The sequence below is a fragment of the Trachemys scripta genome, chromosome 2, assembly GCF_013100865.1.
Source record: "Trachemys scripta elegans isolate TJP31775 chromosome 2, CAS_Tse_1.0, whole genome shotgun sequence".
Taxonomy (NCBI): domain Eukaryota; kingdom Metazoa; phylum Chordata; order Testudines; family Emydidae; genus Trachemys; species Trachemys scripta.
Window position 1 is genome coordinate 233108913 of NC_048299.1, and position 17947 is coordinate 233126859.

A 17947-nucleotide genomic window follows, 5' to 3' on the forward strand; every position below is an offset into this window, starting at 1 on the left:
AATGTTAGGAACCATTAGAAGACGTGGAGATAAGACAGAAAATATCACAATGCCAGTACATATATCCATGGTATGCCCACATCTTGAATACTGTATGCAGTTCTGGTATCCCCATCTTAAAAAAGACATTAGAAATGGAAAAAGTGCAGAGAAAGGCAAAAAAAATATTAGGGGTATGGAACAGGTTCCATAGGAGGAGAAATTAAAAAGAGTGTGACTTGTCAGCTTAGAAAAGAGATGACTAAGAGGGGGTTCTGACAAAGGTCTATAAAATCAGGAATCGTGTGGAGAAAGGTAATAAGGAAATGTTATTTACCCCTTCACATAACATAAGAACCAGAGATCACCCATTGAAATTAATAGGCAGGAAATTTAAAACAAACATAAGGAAGTACTTCTTCACACAATGTTCAGTCAACATGTGGAACTTGCTGCCAGGGGATGTTATGAAGGCCAAAAGTATAGCTGGGTTCAAAAAAGAATTAGATAAGTTCATCTATTAGCCAAGATGGTCAGGGATGTAACCACATACTCTGGGTGTCCCTAAACCGCCGACTGCCAGAAATTGGGACTGAATGACAGGGGATGGATCACTGGATAAATTGCCCTGTTCTGTTCATTTCACCTGAAGCATCTGGCCCCGGCCTCTGTCGGAATACAGGCTATTGGGCTTGATGGACTATTGGTCTGACCCAGTATGGCCGTTCTTACGTTGTTCCCTCAGCTGGTCCAGTTGTAATGGCAGTGTCTAAGGTACTGTGAATCTTCTATAAACACTGAAATGAGTGTGCATTACCCAGTAATTAGAAAACTTTTTCAGGGCTCACATACAATTCTTTTCAAAATGGAATTTTAAAAAAAAGTGGCTGGTGGCAAGTACATAATGCTGTTAGGATCAATGGTGTCATGGGGCAGATTCTTCTAGTGAGGCAAATTTAACATCAGGAACTGTCAACCTTTTTTAAGAAAACCCAACCACTCAATAGCCTATAGATGCCAGTATATAGGCAACAAGTATTTACTGCATGTGTAAGCTTTTTATTAAATACCTACAACAGTTAAGTTTCTAATTCTCCAATTTTTAGTCAAGCAGGGTACTAACAGAGTTTCTTCAGGCTTTCTCATAGATCCTAGTGCAGGTGATGTCATTCATGGTGCATTCCTACAAGACAAAAGAGGAGTTCACCGAAACAGTTGTACTTTCTCACAGCAAAACTGTAAAGACAATCCCACTTTAAATACAAAGAGGGAGAAGAAAAATCCTCTCACCCATTTTGTTTGTGCAAAGAAAAATGTGCACTGAACTATATTATAAGGCTATTGGTATTAGTATTTCCCCTTTTCACATTTTCTTCCAACTTACAAAAAAATCAGAATATATGTTAAAGCAGGGATCAACAACCTTTGGCATGCAGCCTACCAAGGTAAGCCCCCTGGCGGGCTGGGCCGGTTTGTTTACCTGCCGCGTCTGCAGGTTCGGCCGATCGCGGCTCCCACTGGCCGCGGATCACTGCTTCAGGCCAATGGGGGCGGCGGGAAGCGGCAGCCAGCACATCCCTCGGCCTGCACCACTTCCAGCAGCCCCCATTGGCCAGGGACGGTGAACCACGGCCAGTGGGAGCCACGATCAGCTGAACCTGCCGATGCGGCAGGTAAACAAACCGGCCCGGCCCGCCAGGGTACTTGCCAAAGGTTGCCAATTCCTGTGTTAAAGACTCATATTAATATGAATTCAGCCATCTTTTGAGCTTCTTCATTTCTGTCTTACTTATATGGCCCCCATAACCACAGTATCTGAACACCTCACAATCTTAAATGAATTTATCCTCACAACACCCCTCTAAGATATGGAAGTACTTTTATCCCCACTTTACAGTTGAGGGAACTGAAGCACAGAGAGTCTAAGGCCCACATCCTTAAAAGTATTTAGGTGCCTAAATCTCATTGAAATCAACAGGAGTTGCGTACCTAAATACCTTTGAGGGTCTGGGTCTAAATCTAAGTAACTTGCCCAAAGTTATAGAGGAAATGTGTGGTGGAGTAGGGACTTGAACACATGTCTTCTGGGTTCTATGCTAACCACCAGGCCATCTTTCCTCTTCTCCCATATTCTATAATATTAACTTGATTCAACCTATTTTCTAATGTTCTCTTCCTGCCCTATGCAACCAATCACATTTCTAACATAAGCCACATTTATTTAAAGAGAAAATGGAATGTATAATAAAACTATAACTGTTTAGATGATCTCTACATCTTTGCATTCCTCAGTGATCAGATAACTAGAATGAATTCACTCACCACCACCATTTTCCCATCTACCACTTGTCTCTTTATTGTGGTCTCTTTGCCATCCCAATTCTGGACCTGATTTAATGACCCATTTTCTAAAGTCACAATGCTCTGAAGAAACAAAACATAAAGAAGCAAAACATGACTATCCTGCCCAGATTATTATTATTTATAGAGCAGAGGCACACACAATACCCCAGTTATGCTAGTTTCTGTACAAACATATATTAAAAGATAGCCCCGGTCCAGAAGAGCTGATTGTCATGCTGGTTAAAGAAGTGATTCACTCAACACTCAGAAAGTCCCACTTTCTATCTTGGGGTTTTACACTGAACATAAGAACGGCCACACTGGGTCAGACCAGAGGTCCATCTAGCTGAGTATCCTGTCTTCCAATAGTGGCCAGGGCCAGGTGCTTCAGAGGGAATGAACAGAATAGATAATCATCAAGTGATCCATCCCCTGTCGCCCATCCCTGCAGCTCATCATGTTGGGTATCTGGGGATCTTTCATGTAAAATAGATGGGCAATGCTAGGTACTAGCCCCAATGCTATTCAACATTTTTATTCATGTTTTGGCAATATGTATAAAATCACTACTGATAACATTTATGGATGAAACAGATTGCCAGAGTAGTAATTAATGAGGGCAGAGTAATCTAGATTGGTTAGTCAACTGGGCCCATTAAAACAAAATGCATTTTATTACAGCCATATACAAAATGATATACCTAGAAGAAGAAATGTAGGCCTTAACTACAGAATAGGGGACTGTATCCTGGAAAGCAGTATCTCTGAAAAGGATTTTAGGGGTCATAGTGGGCAAGCAACTCAGCTTTAGCTCCCAGTACAATGCTATGGCAAAGAGAGCTAATGTGATTGTGGAAATCTGTCTAAGTACAGTTTATGAATTCTGCTTAATTTTGTGAAATTACTGCATGTGACTGAATGCCTCAATGTGTAATGAGTCAGCCAGAGGCTGGCAAGGTCCCTGTCACATCAATCCCTTCCCTCCCCTTTTGGAATAAGCTACAGAACAAACAAAAATATAAAACAAAAGATAATGGAGCAAATAATTAAGCAATCAATTTGCAAACATCTAGACAGTAATAATGTGACGGTAAGTAACAGTAAGCATGGATTTGTCAAGAACAAATTGTGTCAAACCAACCTGATAGCTTTCTTTGACAGGGTAACAAGCCTGGTGGATTGGGGGAAGATGTGGTATATCTTGACTTTAGGAAAATTTTTGATACTGTCTCACATGATCTTCTCATAAACAAACTAGGGAAATGCCACCTAGATGGAGCTACCATAAGGTGGATGCACAACTGGTTGGAAAACTTCCCAGAAAGTAATTATCAGTGGTTTACAGTCATGCTGAAAGGGTATAACGAGTCAGATCCTGCAGGGATCAGTTCTGGGTCCGGTTCGGTTCAGTATCTTCATCAATGATTTAGATAATGGTATAGAGAGTACACTTATAAAGTTTGCAGACGATACCAAGTTGGGAGGGGTTGCAAGTGCTTTGGAGGATAGGATTAAAATTCAAAATGATCTGGACTAACTGGAGAAATAGTCTGCAGTAAATAGGATGAAATTCAATAAGGACAAATACAAAGTACTCCATTTAGGATGGAACAATCAGTTGCACACATACAGAATGGGAAATGACTGCCTAGGAAGGAATACTGCTGAAAGGGATCTGGGGGTCATAGTGGACCATAAGCTAAATATGTGTCAAGAGTGTGACACTGGTGCAAAAAAAAGCGAACATCATTCTGGGATGTATTAGCAGGAGTGTTGTAAGTAAAATATGAAAAGCAATTCTTCCGCTCTACCCTGCACTAATTAGGCCTCAACTGGAGTATTGTGTCCAGTTCTGGATGCCACATTTCAGGAAAGATTTGGACAAATTGGAGAAAGTCCAGAGAAGAGCAACAAAAATGATTAAAGGTCTAGAAAACATGACCGATGAGGGAAGATTGAAAAAATTCGGTTTGTTTAGTGTGGAAAAGAGAAGACTGAGAGGGGACATGATAACAGTTTTCAAGTACATAAAAGGTTGTTACAAGGAGGATGGAGAAAAATTGTTGTTCTTAACCTCTGAGGATAGGACAAGAAGCTATGGGCTTAAATTGCAGGAATGGAGGTTTAGGTTGGACATTAGGAAAAACTTCCTATCTGTGAGGGTGGTTGAGCACTGGAATAAATTGCCTAGGGAGGTTGTGGAATCTCCATCATTGGAGATTTTTAAGAACAGGTTAGACAAACACCTGTCAGGAATGGTTTAGATAATATAGTCCTGCCATGAGTGCAGGGGATTGGACTAGATGACTTCATGAGGTCCTTTCCAGTCCTATGATTCTATGAAAAAGAAGTTGTTAACCTTGATGACTGTGCTCTGACAGGGCTATGGGTATGTAGCTGGAAGAAAACTAGTTTAACCAAATTTATCTGCAGGGGGGGAAAGTGGAGAGTGGAAAATCCTCAAACAGGAGAACAAATGCGCAGAGTTGTCAGAACAGGGGTTTAAAAAGCGAAGGAGCAGGCTTTAGGAAAGAGAGGGGATATTTTTTTATTTATTTTTTTTACTGCAAGACCAGCCAAGGTCAAAGGAAGCTGGATGGAGGAGAGAGGTCCAAGAGATGGGACTTGAAATCCTGAAAGGACACTGTCCCAAATGCTGAAGAATACTCCAGAGTAATGAGAAAATTGAGGCAAGAATGATATACAGATATTTTATTGTATTGTCTAGAGCTGTGTAATTTTTGTGCTGTCTAAAGTAAAGAATGATTGGTTTAGGAACCTTTAGCTAAGTCTTTGTGTTGTGTGCTTCACCTATCATGTGTCCCTGGAGACTGTAAACCAGAGTTCCCACAAGCTAGGAGTCCTTGGAAAGGGTGTGCTTAAGATAATGGGAAGATGAAGGGAGCCAGTACTAATTTCAGGACCTAGGCAGCTGGATCATGGGATCTCAAAAAAGGTGTTATACAGAGGATCTGCATCCTGAGAGTGTGCCTAAAAACCCAGAGCCACAGGAAGCTTAAAGCACATGGCACCACCATGTTGAGACCCAAACGCAGCAGACTGGTGAGTGTCCAGAAGGGGGAATGACTAGGATTGTGACAGCAGAGAATTAACAGAGAATTAGTGAGTATGAGTCGGAAGGTGATTTCACCTCTGTATACAGCAGTGGTCAGACCAATACTGGAATACTGGGTATAGTTCTGGAGTTCACAGTTTTAAAATGTGTTGAAAAATTGAAGAAGGTGCAGAAATGAACCACCGAAATTATTCAAAGGATGGAGAAAATGCCTTTCAGTGAGATACTTAAAGAGCTCAATCGGTTTAGTTTATTAAAATAAAATAAAATAAAATAAAATAATAAATAAAAAAGACCAGTGGTGACTTGATTACAAGGTATAAGCACATTCATGGGGAGCACCGAATAGTAAATTTAAGCTAGCAGAAAAAGGCATAACAAGAACCAATGGATGGAAACTGAAGCCAGACAAATTAAAATTAAAAATTAGGAACATATTAACAGTGAGGGTGATTAATCATTGGAACAGACTGTCAAGGGGAATGGTGAATTTTCCATCTACTGATGTCTTCAAGTTCAGTTTGGATGCCTTACATAAGAATGGCCACTTTGGGTCAGACCAAAGGTCCATCTTTCCTGTCTTCTGACAGTGGCCAATGCCAGGTGCCACAGAGGGAATGAACAGAGCAGGTAATCATCAAGTGATCCATCCCCTGTTGCCCATACCCAGCTTCTGGCAAACAGAGGCTAGGGACACCATCCCTGCCACTGATAGACCTATCCATGAATTTATCTAGTTCTTTTTTGAACCCTGGTATAGTCTTGGCCTTCACAACATCCTCTAGCAAGGAGTTCCACAGGTTGACTGTGCGTTGTGTGAAAAAATACTTCCTTTTGTTTGTTTTAAACCTGCTGCCTATTAATTTCATTTGGTGACCCCTAGTTCTTATGTTATGAGAAGGAGTAAATAACACTTCCTTATTTACTTTCTCTACACCAGTCATGATTTTATATACCTCTGTCATATCCCCCCTTAGTAGTCTCTTTTCTAAGCTGAAAACTCCCAGTCTTATTAATCTCTCCTTATACGGAAGCCATTCCACACCCCTATTCATTTTTGTTGCTCTTTTCTGAACTTCTCCAATTCCAATATATCTTTTTTGAGATGGGGTGACCACATCTGCATGTAGTATTCAAGATGTGGGCGAACCATGGATTTATATAGCAGCAATATAATATTTTCTGTCTTATTATCTATCCCTTTCTTAATAATTCTCAATGTTCTGTTCGCTTTTTTGACTGCTGCTGCACATTGAGTGGATGTTTTCAGAGAACTATCTACCCTGACTCCAAGATCTCTCTCTTGCGTGGTAACAGCTAATATAGACTTCGTCATTTTATACGTATAGTTGGGATTATATTTTCCACTGTGCATTACTTTGCATTTATCGCCATTGAATTCTTTCTTCTAGATGCGCTTTAACCTATAAGTTATTGAGCTAGGTACAAAGTTACAGAGGTAACTGGGTTAGACTACATGATCTAATGATCCTTTCTGTCCTTAAACTCTATAAATCTAAGGAAAAAATTCCTAGTGTACTTCATGGAATCTGGCTCTTCTCCTTTTTTGGGGATATAAAAGCTCTACTTAAGTTGCTCTGAGCTTTCCAGGTGTGTTTATCTAATTATCCACTCTGATAATTAGCAGATGTGTTATTATCATGTGGAAAAGAACTGTCCGTGCCTGTTGCAGCAGATTGGGAGAACTGTGAAGAACAGCTTTAATCCTCACCTTGGTTTTCCGGTCATCTGGTGTGGTTTCATCAAACTCCTCACCAAGCTTAAAAGAGATCTCATTATTTTTAAAGGCACTTTTGGTTTGGATGGTTACCACATCGCCGTCAGCACTGATGGTCATGCTGGGTTTGGCCAGCGTGCCCAGTTTCCTGGTGGCTAAGCCGACTCCTGTAAGCAAGAGAATTCAGATCTCTTAAACTACCAGGAAAAAAAAACATTATGGATTTCAGTGTCTCAGGAAGGAGAACAGTGGCACTGATGGGAATGGCAAACATCCTCAGATGCTTACATAGGTCTTTATATTTCAAGTCATTAGCAATTTCCTAGTGAGGACTGGGCTCAATTTATTGCTCACTGAAATCAATGGGCTTTAAATCAGGGCAAAAAAAACTTCCATGATCACAATGAAGAACTTTAATGCATATGTGATGGCTCAGGAGCAATTGGCACCTATGATCTCTCCCCATCTCCCCAGTGAGCACTCTTTCCAGTTCCACGCCTTTACCTGTACTTCTCTGCACTCTTTCTAGAGTGGAACTCTGAGGTTCACCCCCACCCGCACTTTAGACTGAATCTGCAGGCTACACCCCCTATTCCTACCTTCTTCCCACAGTTACAGGACAAGTGGTGTCTTATACCCCCTTGCAATGCTTCATGAATGAACCCCTCAAGGCACAGGTTATGCTACCTACACTTTCTCTGGGTGAAACCCATGGTTCTACCACACTTTCACTGGATCCTAGAGCAGCAGCGCCCCTGGTTCCCAACTGTGTTAACACAACAGGCTCAAGTGCAATTGGTACGCTCCTTCTCAGGTGCCTGACTAAAGAGACTCAAATCAGCTACTTCTAAACAGACGTATTGCCCATTCACCCAAAGGTACACAGCAAGCAGAGGTAAAGGTTAAACCCACAAAAGGCCCACATGCCTGGGGCTTGCCTGCCGCCCATCACTTCTCTCAATGCTTAGGTGAGCTCAGCTATCTCAGGCACTTCCTGCAGAGCCCCTGCCTCTGGAAGTCCCCAGTCTGCTGCATGTTCTGCCTAACCAGATATGGGGACTTCACTACATGATGCTTGGTGTAATGCCATCAACTATGGTCACTAGCAGAATGGTCCTCAGTAGACTATAAATAAATAAATAAATTAATGGAGATATCCCATCTCCTAGAACTGGAAGGGACCTTGAAAGGTCATTGAGTCCAGCCCCCTGCCTTCACTAGCAGGACCAAGTACTGATTTTTGCCCCAGATCCCTAAGTGGCCCCCCTCAAGGATTGAACTCACAACCCTGGGTTTAGCAGGCCAATGCTCAAACCACTGAGCTATCCCTCCACCCCCATGCCTGTTTGATGATGTTGTTCCTTTAATCTTAGTCTCTGGTCTTGGAAAAATAGGATGTCACTCTTCTGGCAGGAGTGATGGAAGTGCCCTAAAAGTGGGGAGGCCACCAGCGGCCGAACTGTGGCCCTGCTCCCCCACACCTCCCAAACCCCCAGCCTCACACTCTTCCTTTCCACCAGGGGGCCCGCCCTCATACTGCCCCTTCTCCCTGAGGCCCTGCCCTCATGCTTTCCCTTCCCCCTGAAGCCTAGCTCCCTGCTCATTCCTATCTGCCCTCTCCCCTCCATTACTCACCCTTACGGCTGATAAAAAGTGAGGGGCCGTGGCCCTCTGGCCCCTCCTGTTCTGGCATCCCTGCCTTCTGGCAACTGGCAGGCAAGAGTTTTCCAACAACTATCTCAACCGTTGTTTCTCTTAAGGACCCCTGGTATTCTCCCTGGAGAGACCTTATCTCTGTCCTTGTTTTGTTTCCTGCTTGCATCCACCATCAGCATCAGCCTTCTTTGATTTTATTCCCCTGGCTTAGAGGGGAAGTGAAATCACCTAAAAAAACCACTGGGAAAGTTCCAGAAGATTGAAAGAAAGCTAATGCTGTGCCAGTATTTAAAAAGGCTGAACAGGATGATCTGAGTAAACTGCCAGTCTGACATTGATCCTGGGTAAGATAATGGAGGGGCTGATACAGGACTCAGTTAATGAAGACTTGAAGGAGGGTAATATAATGAATGTCAATCAACATGGGTTATAGAAAACAGAACCCATCAGACTGACTTAATATCTTTTTTATGAGATTACAAGTTTGGTTGATAAAGGTAATAGTGTTGACATAATATATTTAGACTTATGTAAAGCATTTGACTTGGTTTTGCACAACCTGTTGATTAAAAAGCCAGAATGATATAAAATTAACATGACACACATTAAATGGATTAAAAGCTGGCTAACTGTAATTGTTAACAGGGAATCATCAGGTATGTTTCTAGTGGGGTCCTATAGAAACTGGTTCTTGGCCTTTCACTATTTAACATTTTTATCAACAGGCCCGCCGACAGCAATTCTGGGCCCCATGGGTGCGGGGCCCGGGGCGAAAGTGACTTCCGGGACCGACCTGTCACTTCCAGGACTGACCGCGCTGGCCAATTGTGCCGGCCCGCAGGGCCCCAAAGGAGAAGTCACGCATGCCTAGGAGCCCTGAGGCCCGCCCAGGCGATTTAAAATCACCCAGGCCCCTGGGCAGTTGCCCCCCTCCCCTGCCCCGGTCGGCGGGCCTGTTTATTAATGACCTCAGAAAAAACATAGAATTTTCACTGATAAAGCTTGCAAATGACACAGAAATTAGGGGAGTGGTAAGGAATGAAGAGGACATGTCACTGATACAGAGCGATTTGGATCTCTTGGTAAATATGTGTTTTAATATAGCTGAATGTAAAGTTATACATCTAGGAGCAAAGAATGTAGGCCATACTTACATGATAGAGAACTCAAGCCTGGGAAGCAGTGACTCTGAAAAAGATTTGTGAGTCATGGTGGATAATCAGCTGATCAGAAGCTCCCAGTGTGATGATGTGGCCAAAAGGGCTAATGCAATCTTTGGATGCATAAACCAGGACACCTCAAGTAGGAACAGAGAAATTATTTTACTTCTGAATTTGGCACTGGTGCAACTGCTGCTGGGATACTGTTTCTAGTTCTGGTGTCCACAGTTCAAGAAGGATGTTGATCAATTGGAGTGGGTTCAGAAAAGAGCCATGAGAATGATTAAAGGAGGGGTGGGGAACCTTTTTTCTACCAGGGGCCACTGGCCCACAGAAAAAATTAGTCATGGGCCACACACAGTCCCGTGGGGGGAGAAGCGGGGGGGAGGCTCGGGGCTTCCCCTAGGTTCTGGGGTGGGGCCAGAAATCCGGGTTTTGGGGTGCAGGAGGCTCAAGGCTGGGGCACGGGTTTGGGTGCGGGAGGGGGTTCTGACCTGGGCATGGGGCATTAGGGGTGTGGGCTCCGGCTGAGCGGTGCTTATCTCAGGCGGCTGCTGGTCGGCAGTGCAGCGGGGCTAAGGCAGGCTCCCTGCCTGCCCTGGCTCCACGCTGCTCCTGGAAGCAGCCCCCATGTCCGGCTCCTAGGTGGAAGGACCAGGGGTCTCTGTGCGGTGCGCGCTGCCCGCGCCAGCAGCTCCCATTGGCCACAGTTCCTCGCTAATGGGAGTTGCAGAGCTGGCGCTGTGGGAAGTGCACAGAGCTTCCCTGATCGCCTCTGCTCCTAGGAGCCACAGGGACATGCCGGTTATTTCCGGGAGCTGGAGCCAACTCTAACTTTCCCCCACAGCGGGGCAAGCCGGTGCTCGCGGCTCCAGCCCAATGGGGGGGGCGCCAAGACTCGGGGCCTCTGGCCGGCAATGCAGAAACTTGTCATGGGCCAGATTAAATGAAGCAATGGGAGGCTCCAGCCCGCAGGCCTGGATTAAAGGATTAGAAAGCCTGCCTTCTAATGATAGACTCAAGGAGCTCAAACTATTTAGCTTAACAAACAGAAGGTTAAGGGGTGACTTGATTACAGTCTACCAGTACCCACCTGGGGAATAAATATTTGATAATGGGCTATTTGATTTAGCAGAGCAAAGTATAGCCTAGTCCAATGGCTGCAAATTGAAGCTAGCAAATTTAGACTGGAAATAAGGTGTACATTTTTAACAGTGAAAGTAATTAACCATTAGAGAAATTTACCAACGTGGATTCTCCATCGCTGAAAATTTTTAAATCCAGATTGGATGTTCTTCTAAAAGATTTGCCTAAGGAATTATTTTCAGGATGTTCTTTCTATGTCCTGTGTTACATAGAAGCTCAGACTAGATGATCACAATGGTCCCTTCTGGTCTTAGAATCTATGGTTCTATGAATCTGTGATTTAACTCTGAGTAGTCAGCCAGAATAATACCCAGCAGGTAAACACTGACACATATATTCATACAAAATAATACAGACATCTTCCTCATTCTCCACACACTACTTTTAATACCTTCCTCATAAAGTTTACTACAAGGTGCCCAGAAAGAGTTTTAAATAGACATGGGTACCTTGCACTTCAGAATGCACTTTATGAGGCAAGATTAAAAGTATGGCTTAGACAGTCTCCTTTGTATGACCTGATCATGGTAAGGGCTCATTTATTCATTGCTTGCAGCCTTACCTATGTTGGATAAAGCTCTGCCAGTGACTGACCAATGAATGGAAAGCCAAACACAAATGAGGCTTTGTGTTTTGGGGGAATCATTATTAGTTAAGCCCTTTGTTCCCAGGACAGAGACAAACCGATCCCTTCAGAGTTTATGCCTCAAAAAGCCTGTATTTGAGAAAGATTGTAGCACCAAAACAAGCTGAAACAATTTATTAGGGGAGATCTGGTGAGCTTTTGAGACATCCCTAGAAAAAACATAAAGGGTAATCAGGGGGGGAGCGTATAGGTTTGTTCAAATCTGGGTTACATTGTGCCTAAATCACCACATTTTGGGGTAGGGCTTGGCTTATAATTGCAAGTCCTTTAATAAAGTTTTATGTAGAGCAAACAGCCATGTCTCAGAATGGTGTCAGCAGCCTTGGAGGCAGACTGTAGAAACAAGCCAGCAATTGTCAATTGGTACTAGGGAATCAGTGATGTCACTGTCATCAGGGTCGGCTCCAGGCACCAGCACAAGAAGCAGGTGCTTGGGGCGGCCAATGGAAAGGGGCGGCACGTCCGGGTGTTCAGATGGGAATTCGGCGGCGGGTCTCTCAGTCCCTTTTGGAGGGAAGGACCGGCCGCCAAATTGCCGCCGAAGAATGAAGCAGCACTGTAGAGCAGATGTCAAAGTGCCGTCGATCGCGTCTTTTTTTTTTTTTCCCTCTTCGCCGCTTGGGGCGGCAAAAAAGCTGGAGCAGGCCCTGACTGTCATGATACTGTCATATTTGAGGTATGAGAAGTGTTTGGTAGTACTATTAAGGAGAACCCAATATTAGGTTATTGCAAAAATGATGCTCATTTTAATTGATTGGCTCTATTCGGCAACTGAACATGTACCATCACTTTTCCTCTTATTTGCAGTGGCTTCTTCCAACTCTTGGCTTAGTTGAAGGAGGTCTTGGTATTTTAACAGGATTTGGGGTTTTGATGGTACTATCATGTCCACATTTTACAAGTATAGCAATTTTCCAGTATAAAAGCAAAAATGTAGCCATTGAAACAAAATCAATGCAAAAACCCCACATCTTTTTATGTTATCTCAAGAAAGGATTCAGGGAGTGGGAATCATCTTTAACACAACCACCTCTGGCTAGAATATGCACAAATGAATTACTAATTAAGTTACTTTATACATATCATAGGCTTTTTTCAGGTGTAGCAGATTATCTGGGCAATTCCCAGGCAATGGAGGATCAGTACCTGCAGTGTCATTTTGAGTCCACTATAGTGGTGAAAGTCTTAATCAAAAAGGAATGTCACCACTTCCCATAGCCTCCTCTACTGTCTCATAGTGGTCGCCCCTTTGTGCTTGCAAGTGACAAGAAAGCAATAGATCCCCAGATTATTTCTACTTTAAAACAGTGTATATTAAAGAGAGAAAGGGCACTTAAAATTAAAAGAAAATGCATTAAAACCCTGTAATATTTCTTACCTAATTCTTTCATGTATGCATCAAAGTTTTCACATGAGGTTGATTTCCAGGTTCCCAGGAGATGATCAACCATTTTGTCCGATTTAGTGGAGCGCTCTGTCTGAAGGGGAAAAAAAACCAACTGCTTTAATGGCCTGATCCAAAGCCCAGTGAAGTCAATGTGAGTCTTTCCAATAGCTTCAGTGGGCTTTGGATTAGCCCCTAAGCATGTGGTGTGTAATGCACAGGGAGTAATATCTTGTTTTTAATATGCCTTGAATATGTGCTAATCAGGGCAGAACAGTGTCTTCAGAAACCCCCATTACTAACCCTTCACATTTATCCCAGCATTTCCATGCGAAGACAATCATCATCATATAATGAACTTTTCAAATCCAATAGGGAAAAGCAGCCTGGCTGAGCACTAATGAAACACAGCTGCAAAAACAAAAGGGAGCAAAGATTCTGCAGCAGGAATGGATCTGCTTCCTGCTTCCTCACTTCGCCCCAAACAGCATAAAATCTCACAATGAAACACATATTTGTCTTGTCTTATTGGTTAATTGTGGATTGCTTTGGGGGGGTTGGATATATTGGGCTGGATTCTCAGCAGAGGTAAGTGCTCCTCTGGTCATAGGGGTGAACATAATTTAGAGCAGACTCGGGACTGTTCTAATTTACACTGGCTGGATCAGTGACTTGGGTGGCCCAGGGAAATGAGGGGATTAAGAGAGAGACCTTGAGGAAAGGGCCTTGGAGAGGGGGAAAATGTAAGAGGGACTTAGCGAAGGGAAAGTGGAGGCGAAGCTGGTGTGCCACGTATTTGTGAGTTTAGATGTGGTATATCAGGTCTTAAAGTTTGAGGTGTGATGCAGAGGAGAGGGACAGGAGTAGAAATGAGAGGTGGGAGAGAGGAGAAGTTATGTTTTTGAGATATTGACTTCATGCTGATGACATTCAGGAAGAAATGTCTGAAAGACAGTGGCAGATGAGTGTGAACAGAGGATGAAAGCTCTGAGGAGAGAAAGGAGAGTGGTAGAGATGGTAGCTGAGGCCCAGCTAATCAAAGCTATTTAGATACCTAACTCCCATTGATATTGATCCTGAATTCCTTTGAGCATCTGAGCCTGAAGGCCCACAAACAGATGAGGTAAATCATGGATATGCTGGAGCCTGATCTTTGAAACCCTCACATTGGGTCAACAGCAATTTTTAGCCCCGCAGCCTGGGCCCCCTGGGCTCAAGTCAGCCATGCCACGGGCCTTTTATTCCAGTAGAGGCCAGTCTGAGAGGCAGCTTTGCACGGTTCCTGGAGATGCTGCTGCTAAGGGTTGAAATATTTAAAATAAGCTTAAAATAAATAACACAGCAGGACCTACCTTTTGCTAATGTGTTTTGATTTAGGGTTCTGAGCCTGCTTCTCTTTCCCTGCAGGCATCCAAGGAGCAGGACACGGGGAACCTGCCTACAACTCCACTGACCAGTAGGTGAGAAAGTGCTGGCTCACATCCATATGCAGCTGGCAGTTGGCACTGACAACTGTCAAAGAGTCATGGCAGTGGTACAATGGGATTGGCAAGCAGTTGGTGTTCTCCAACCAATCACTGCACTCTAAGTCACAATGCTTCTGAACTTCACCTTTTTGCCTGGCTGCTGAGAAGGCGAGTGAAGCAGGTTTGTGAGTGAGATTCATGAAAACAGACTGAAGGGAAAGTAAATTTGCCAGATACAATTACCTACGTTACCCTTTGTATTGTTTTCTTTAGCCTAAATTATTGCTCACTGTTAGGAAAAAGTGACTCCGTGATTCTTTACCATCATCACATGACACATACGACTCTTCAGTCCGTTTTCGCTCTCTCTAGGGCCGCTGACACAATATATAATATCAGAGTACCTGAAACTCTACCTCTCAACCTCCAATGTACTATACATCTAACCAACGCCAGTGTGGGAAGCGGAGACAGCCACAGTGCTAGCAGTGCACCACTGGCCAGACTGGCGGCATTCTAAAGTTTGACATAGACAACCATGTTTTCAAGGGGTCATTCCAGACTAGTGGTAGATTGCTAAAGACATCCAGAGGGTTATTTTTTTTTATTGCTATCAGGCTGTTTATTCATCCTTGCTCTCTGCTACCATTGAAACTCTATCATTCCCTATATGCTATGTTGAATCTGCAGGGTTGTTTATAATCACTGAGGCTGTTGTTACAGTACTATTTTCTTGGGAATTACCTTGACATTTTACTCTAACACATAGAACACATCAGGCCAACCCTGGTGTAACACCTTGAGTTCGCTGGAGTTACAGCAAGAATAAATTTGGTCTGTCGGCTCTGAGGTCTAGGAGTTTGTGTTAATTTTGTAACTGGGGAGCTGTGGGTGGGTGGTCCTGTTCAGCAATTACTCTGTGATGTCAGTACACCAACATACTTCTCATGCCTGTGTGTCTGGCTTTTGTAGGATCTCTGGAGTGTAATAAGAACTGTTATAACAAGTTGAACAGTTTAACACTTCATACTGCAGGACTGTCACCCCATGACTCTTTGTGAGGTGACATGGGAATCAAGGGTGCGTTGAAGCTTAACCCATATGCTCTATATCTCTCTGGCGATATTATTAGCCAGTTATGCAGGCTAAAAATGTATAATTTATTGTGGCACAGTCTGCAGTGCCTTTACATTTCTCTAATCTTCTTTTCACTAAATCCTTTTCCTAAACAATTACTTAGGAAAGAAAATGGTACTGGGTAGAGCAGGATTAAAATAATGAGTGTATGAACCAACTGGAACTGAAGAAAATGAAGATATCTCACAGATATAAGAGTCACTAAGGCTCAGATTTACTTCTGCTGACCAGGATTAGAGGATAAAAAATGGTCCACATTTGAAAATCTGCAAATATTTTATCTAGGGCTTCCCTCCCCCACCAATGAGATATACATAACGAAAGGTTTAGTTTTAGAGAGTTTGAGAGACTTGGTGAAGTTATTCAAGACTGCTCTGAAGCCGAAGAGCTTTTAAAATAAATCTGAACAAGAGGGTGTATGGGTGAGCGAGTCGCCATATGCATATTTAAAATATGTGTCATCTAATAGTTATTAAAGATTAAAAATGACAGTCTGAGACATTGGGAAACTCCTCTATGGAGGCAAGTACCATTAGTGGGAAAGGGCTTGTAGGCTTAAGAGCTTACTCATGGTCAATGGAGAATTTAAAAGTGAGAAACAGTTAAGGCTGTGATTAATAGTAAATACGATGTTTTAAAAATCCATTTAGTAGAGCCTGAAAGCTGTCAAAAATGTGGCTGGGGTGCGTGGGGCTAATAATTATTAGGGCATCTGAAATTATGAAAAAATTGGGAGTCACAAATATATAGAAAGAAATACAGAAAGTCATAGGATCACATTATTTTGTGCAACATATCCTTTATTTTGAAAAAAAAATCCCAGGTGACTCTCCCATTCTGGACAGGACATTGTACACATTCATGGAGAGATCTTGCTCAGTTGCAGGCTGACTGGGGCAGAAAAGATAATGATTTATTATGAAAACAATTTTTTTAGCTGAATGTATTTCCAATATGCCTGCACAAATGTAGTTGCAAAATTTGTATATTCATCACAGTACATGTGAAAATTCACATTTGTGCATGCAAAACCAGTAATTGCCACCATGACATTTTTGCACAAAGTACAGATTAGAGACTCCTGTTCTTCTTTTTGCGGATACAGACTAACATGGCTATTACTCTGAAAAAAGTACAGATTCTCTTTCTCACACACATATAGCATAGGTGCTGACTCCAGGGGTGTGGGTTCTGAGCACCCACCGGCAGCCCCGTATCAGCCTTCCAGCCCGACATTTCTATGATTCCATGAGCCTCTCCGCTTTCATTTTAAAACAAAGTTTCTATCACTAATGGTTATACAAAACGTTGGAAAATGGCACCCTAAAAACTCAAAAACCAGCAGGGAAATAAAAGAACCCCAAATCTATTACTTTTGAAAATCTCATTTTTAAGTCAGTCTTATGGGGTCTGACTCATGATTTTTGCATGCTTGGTGGCAGCAATACGGAGCTGCCTGTTAAAACAGAAGAAAATGTTGAGAGGTCCCACTACATTAAAATGGCTATTGTTTAAGTGTGATGACCATCATCTTAGTTATCTCTGGTGACTGAAGCTGGTCATCCAGAGCTAAAGTATGAGCCTCTGCAGTTTGAAATGGCAAACGTATCTGTACTTCTGCCCTACTGAACATAACCCTAGATTATTCCAACCTCTCAATAGCCTTAAAAGTCTCTATAAATCACAATCACCTTCTGCCCGACTCAGTCTAAATTTAACAACAGTATTGCAAACCTTGAGATTAACAATTCAATCCGTTCATGAATATGAATGATGTAGTTGGACACAGATACTAGAAAATTGCATCACTCACCTTTAACTGGACTACCTCCCTGATTTCCTTGCCTAAGGGCTGATGGCTCTTGCAGCCTGTGGGCTAGTCTCCTTCCTCAAAGCTATGCTAGGCCCTGGGCCTTGCTGTTTAGAACCAGCCCACAGCTTTCACTTGGCACTTGTAGAAATGGCTCCCCCTGCTGCTCAAGAAGCCTGACCTCCACGCTCTGCACAGATGACACATACAGAAATATTTGTGGGGGCTCCTTAAAAAATATTGCCTGTACTGGTTAAGCTTGACTGTCTGGTTCTGAATGAGAAACCAAAATTTGGAGTCCTATTCCCAAGGTTCATGCTTCTCTACTTCGTTCATCAAGGGAAGAGGTATTCTTAGATGTTCAAAGGGATATGAAAAGACCATGGCTGGACTTTCAGAAATAGAA

General features: G+C 43.0%; 1 protein-coding gene across 3 annotated transcripts; it reads right to left on the bottom strand.

Moving 5' to 3' along the window:
* Positions 1 to 1030: 1030 nt before the first annotated feature.
* LOC117871661 (myelin P2 protein-like) lies at positions 1031 to 17645 on the bottom strand. 3 transcript variants are annotated; one of them, XM_034759451.1, is made up of 5 exons: positions 17545 to 17645; positions 13123 to 13222; positions 7131 to 7303; positions 2302 to 2403; positions 1031 to 1162 (listed from the first exon to the last, which is right to left on the bottom strand). In XM_034759451.1, exons 2-5 carry the CDS (start codon positions 13193 to 13195, stop codon positions 1112 to 1114), a joined length of 399 nt encoding a protein of 132 aa, XP_034615342.1. In that variant the 5' UTR covers positions 13196 to 13222; positions 17545 to 17645; the 3' UTR covers positions 1031 to 1111. The 3 variants fall into 3 exon arrangements, with proteins under 3 accessions (XP_034615342.1, XP_034615343.1, XP_034615344.1); XM_034759452.1 differs by lacking the exon at positions 17545 to 17645 and adding an exon at positions 13432 to 13514; XM_034759453.1 differs by lacking the exon at positions 2302 to 2403.
* Between the last annotated feature and the right edge of the window lie 302 nt (positions 17646 to 17947).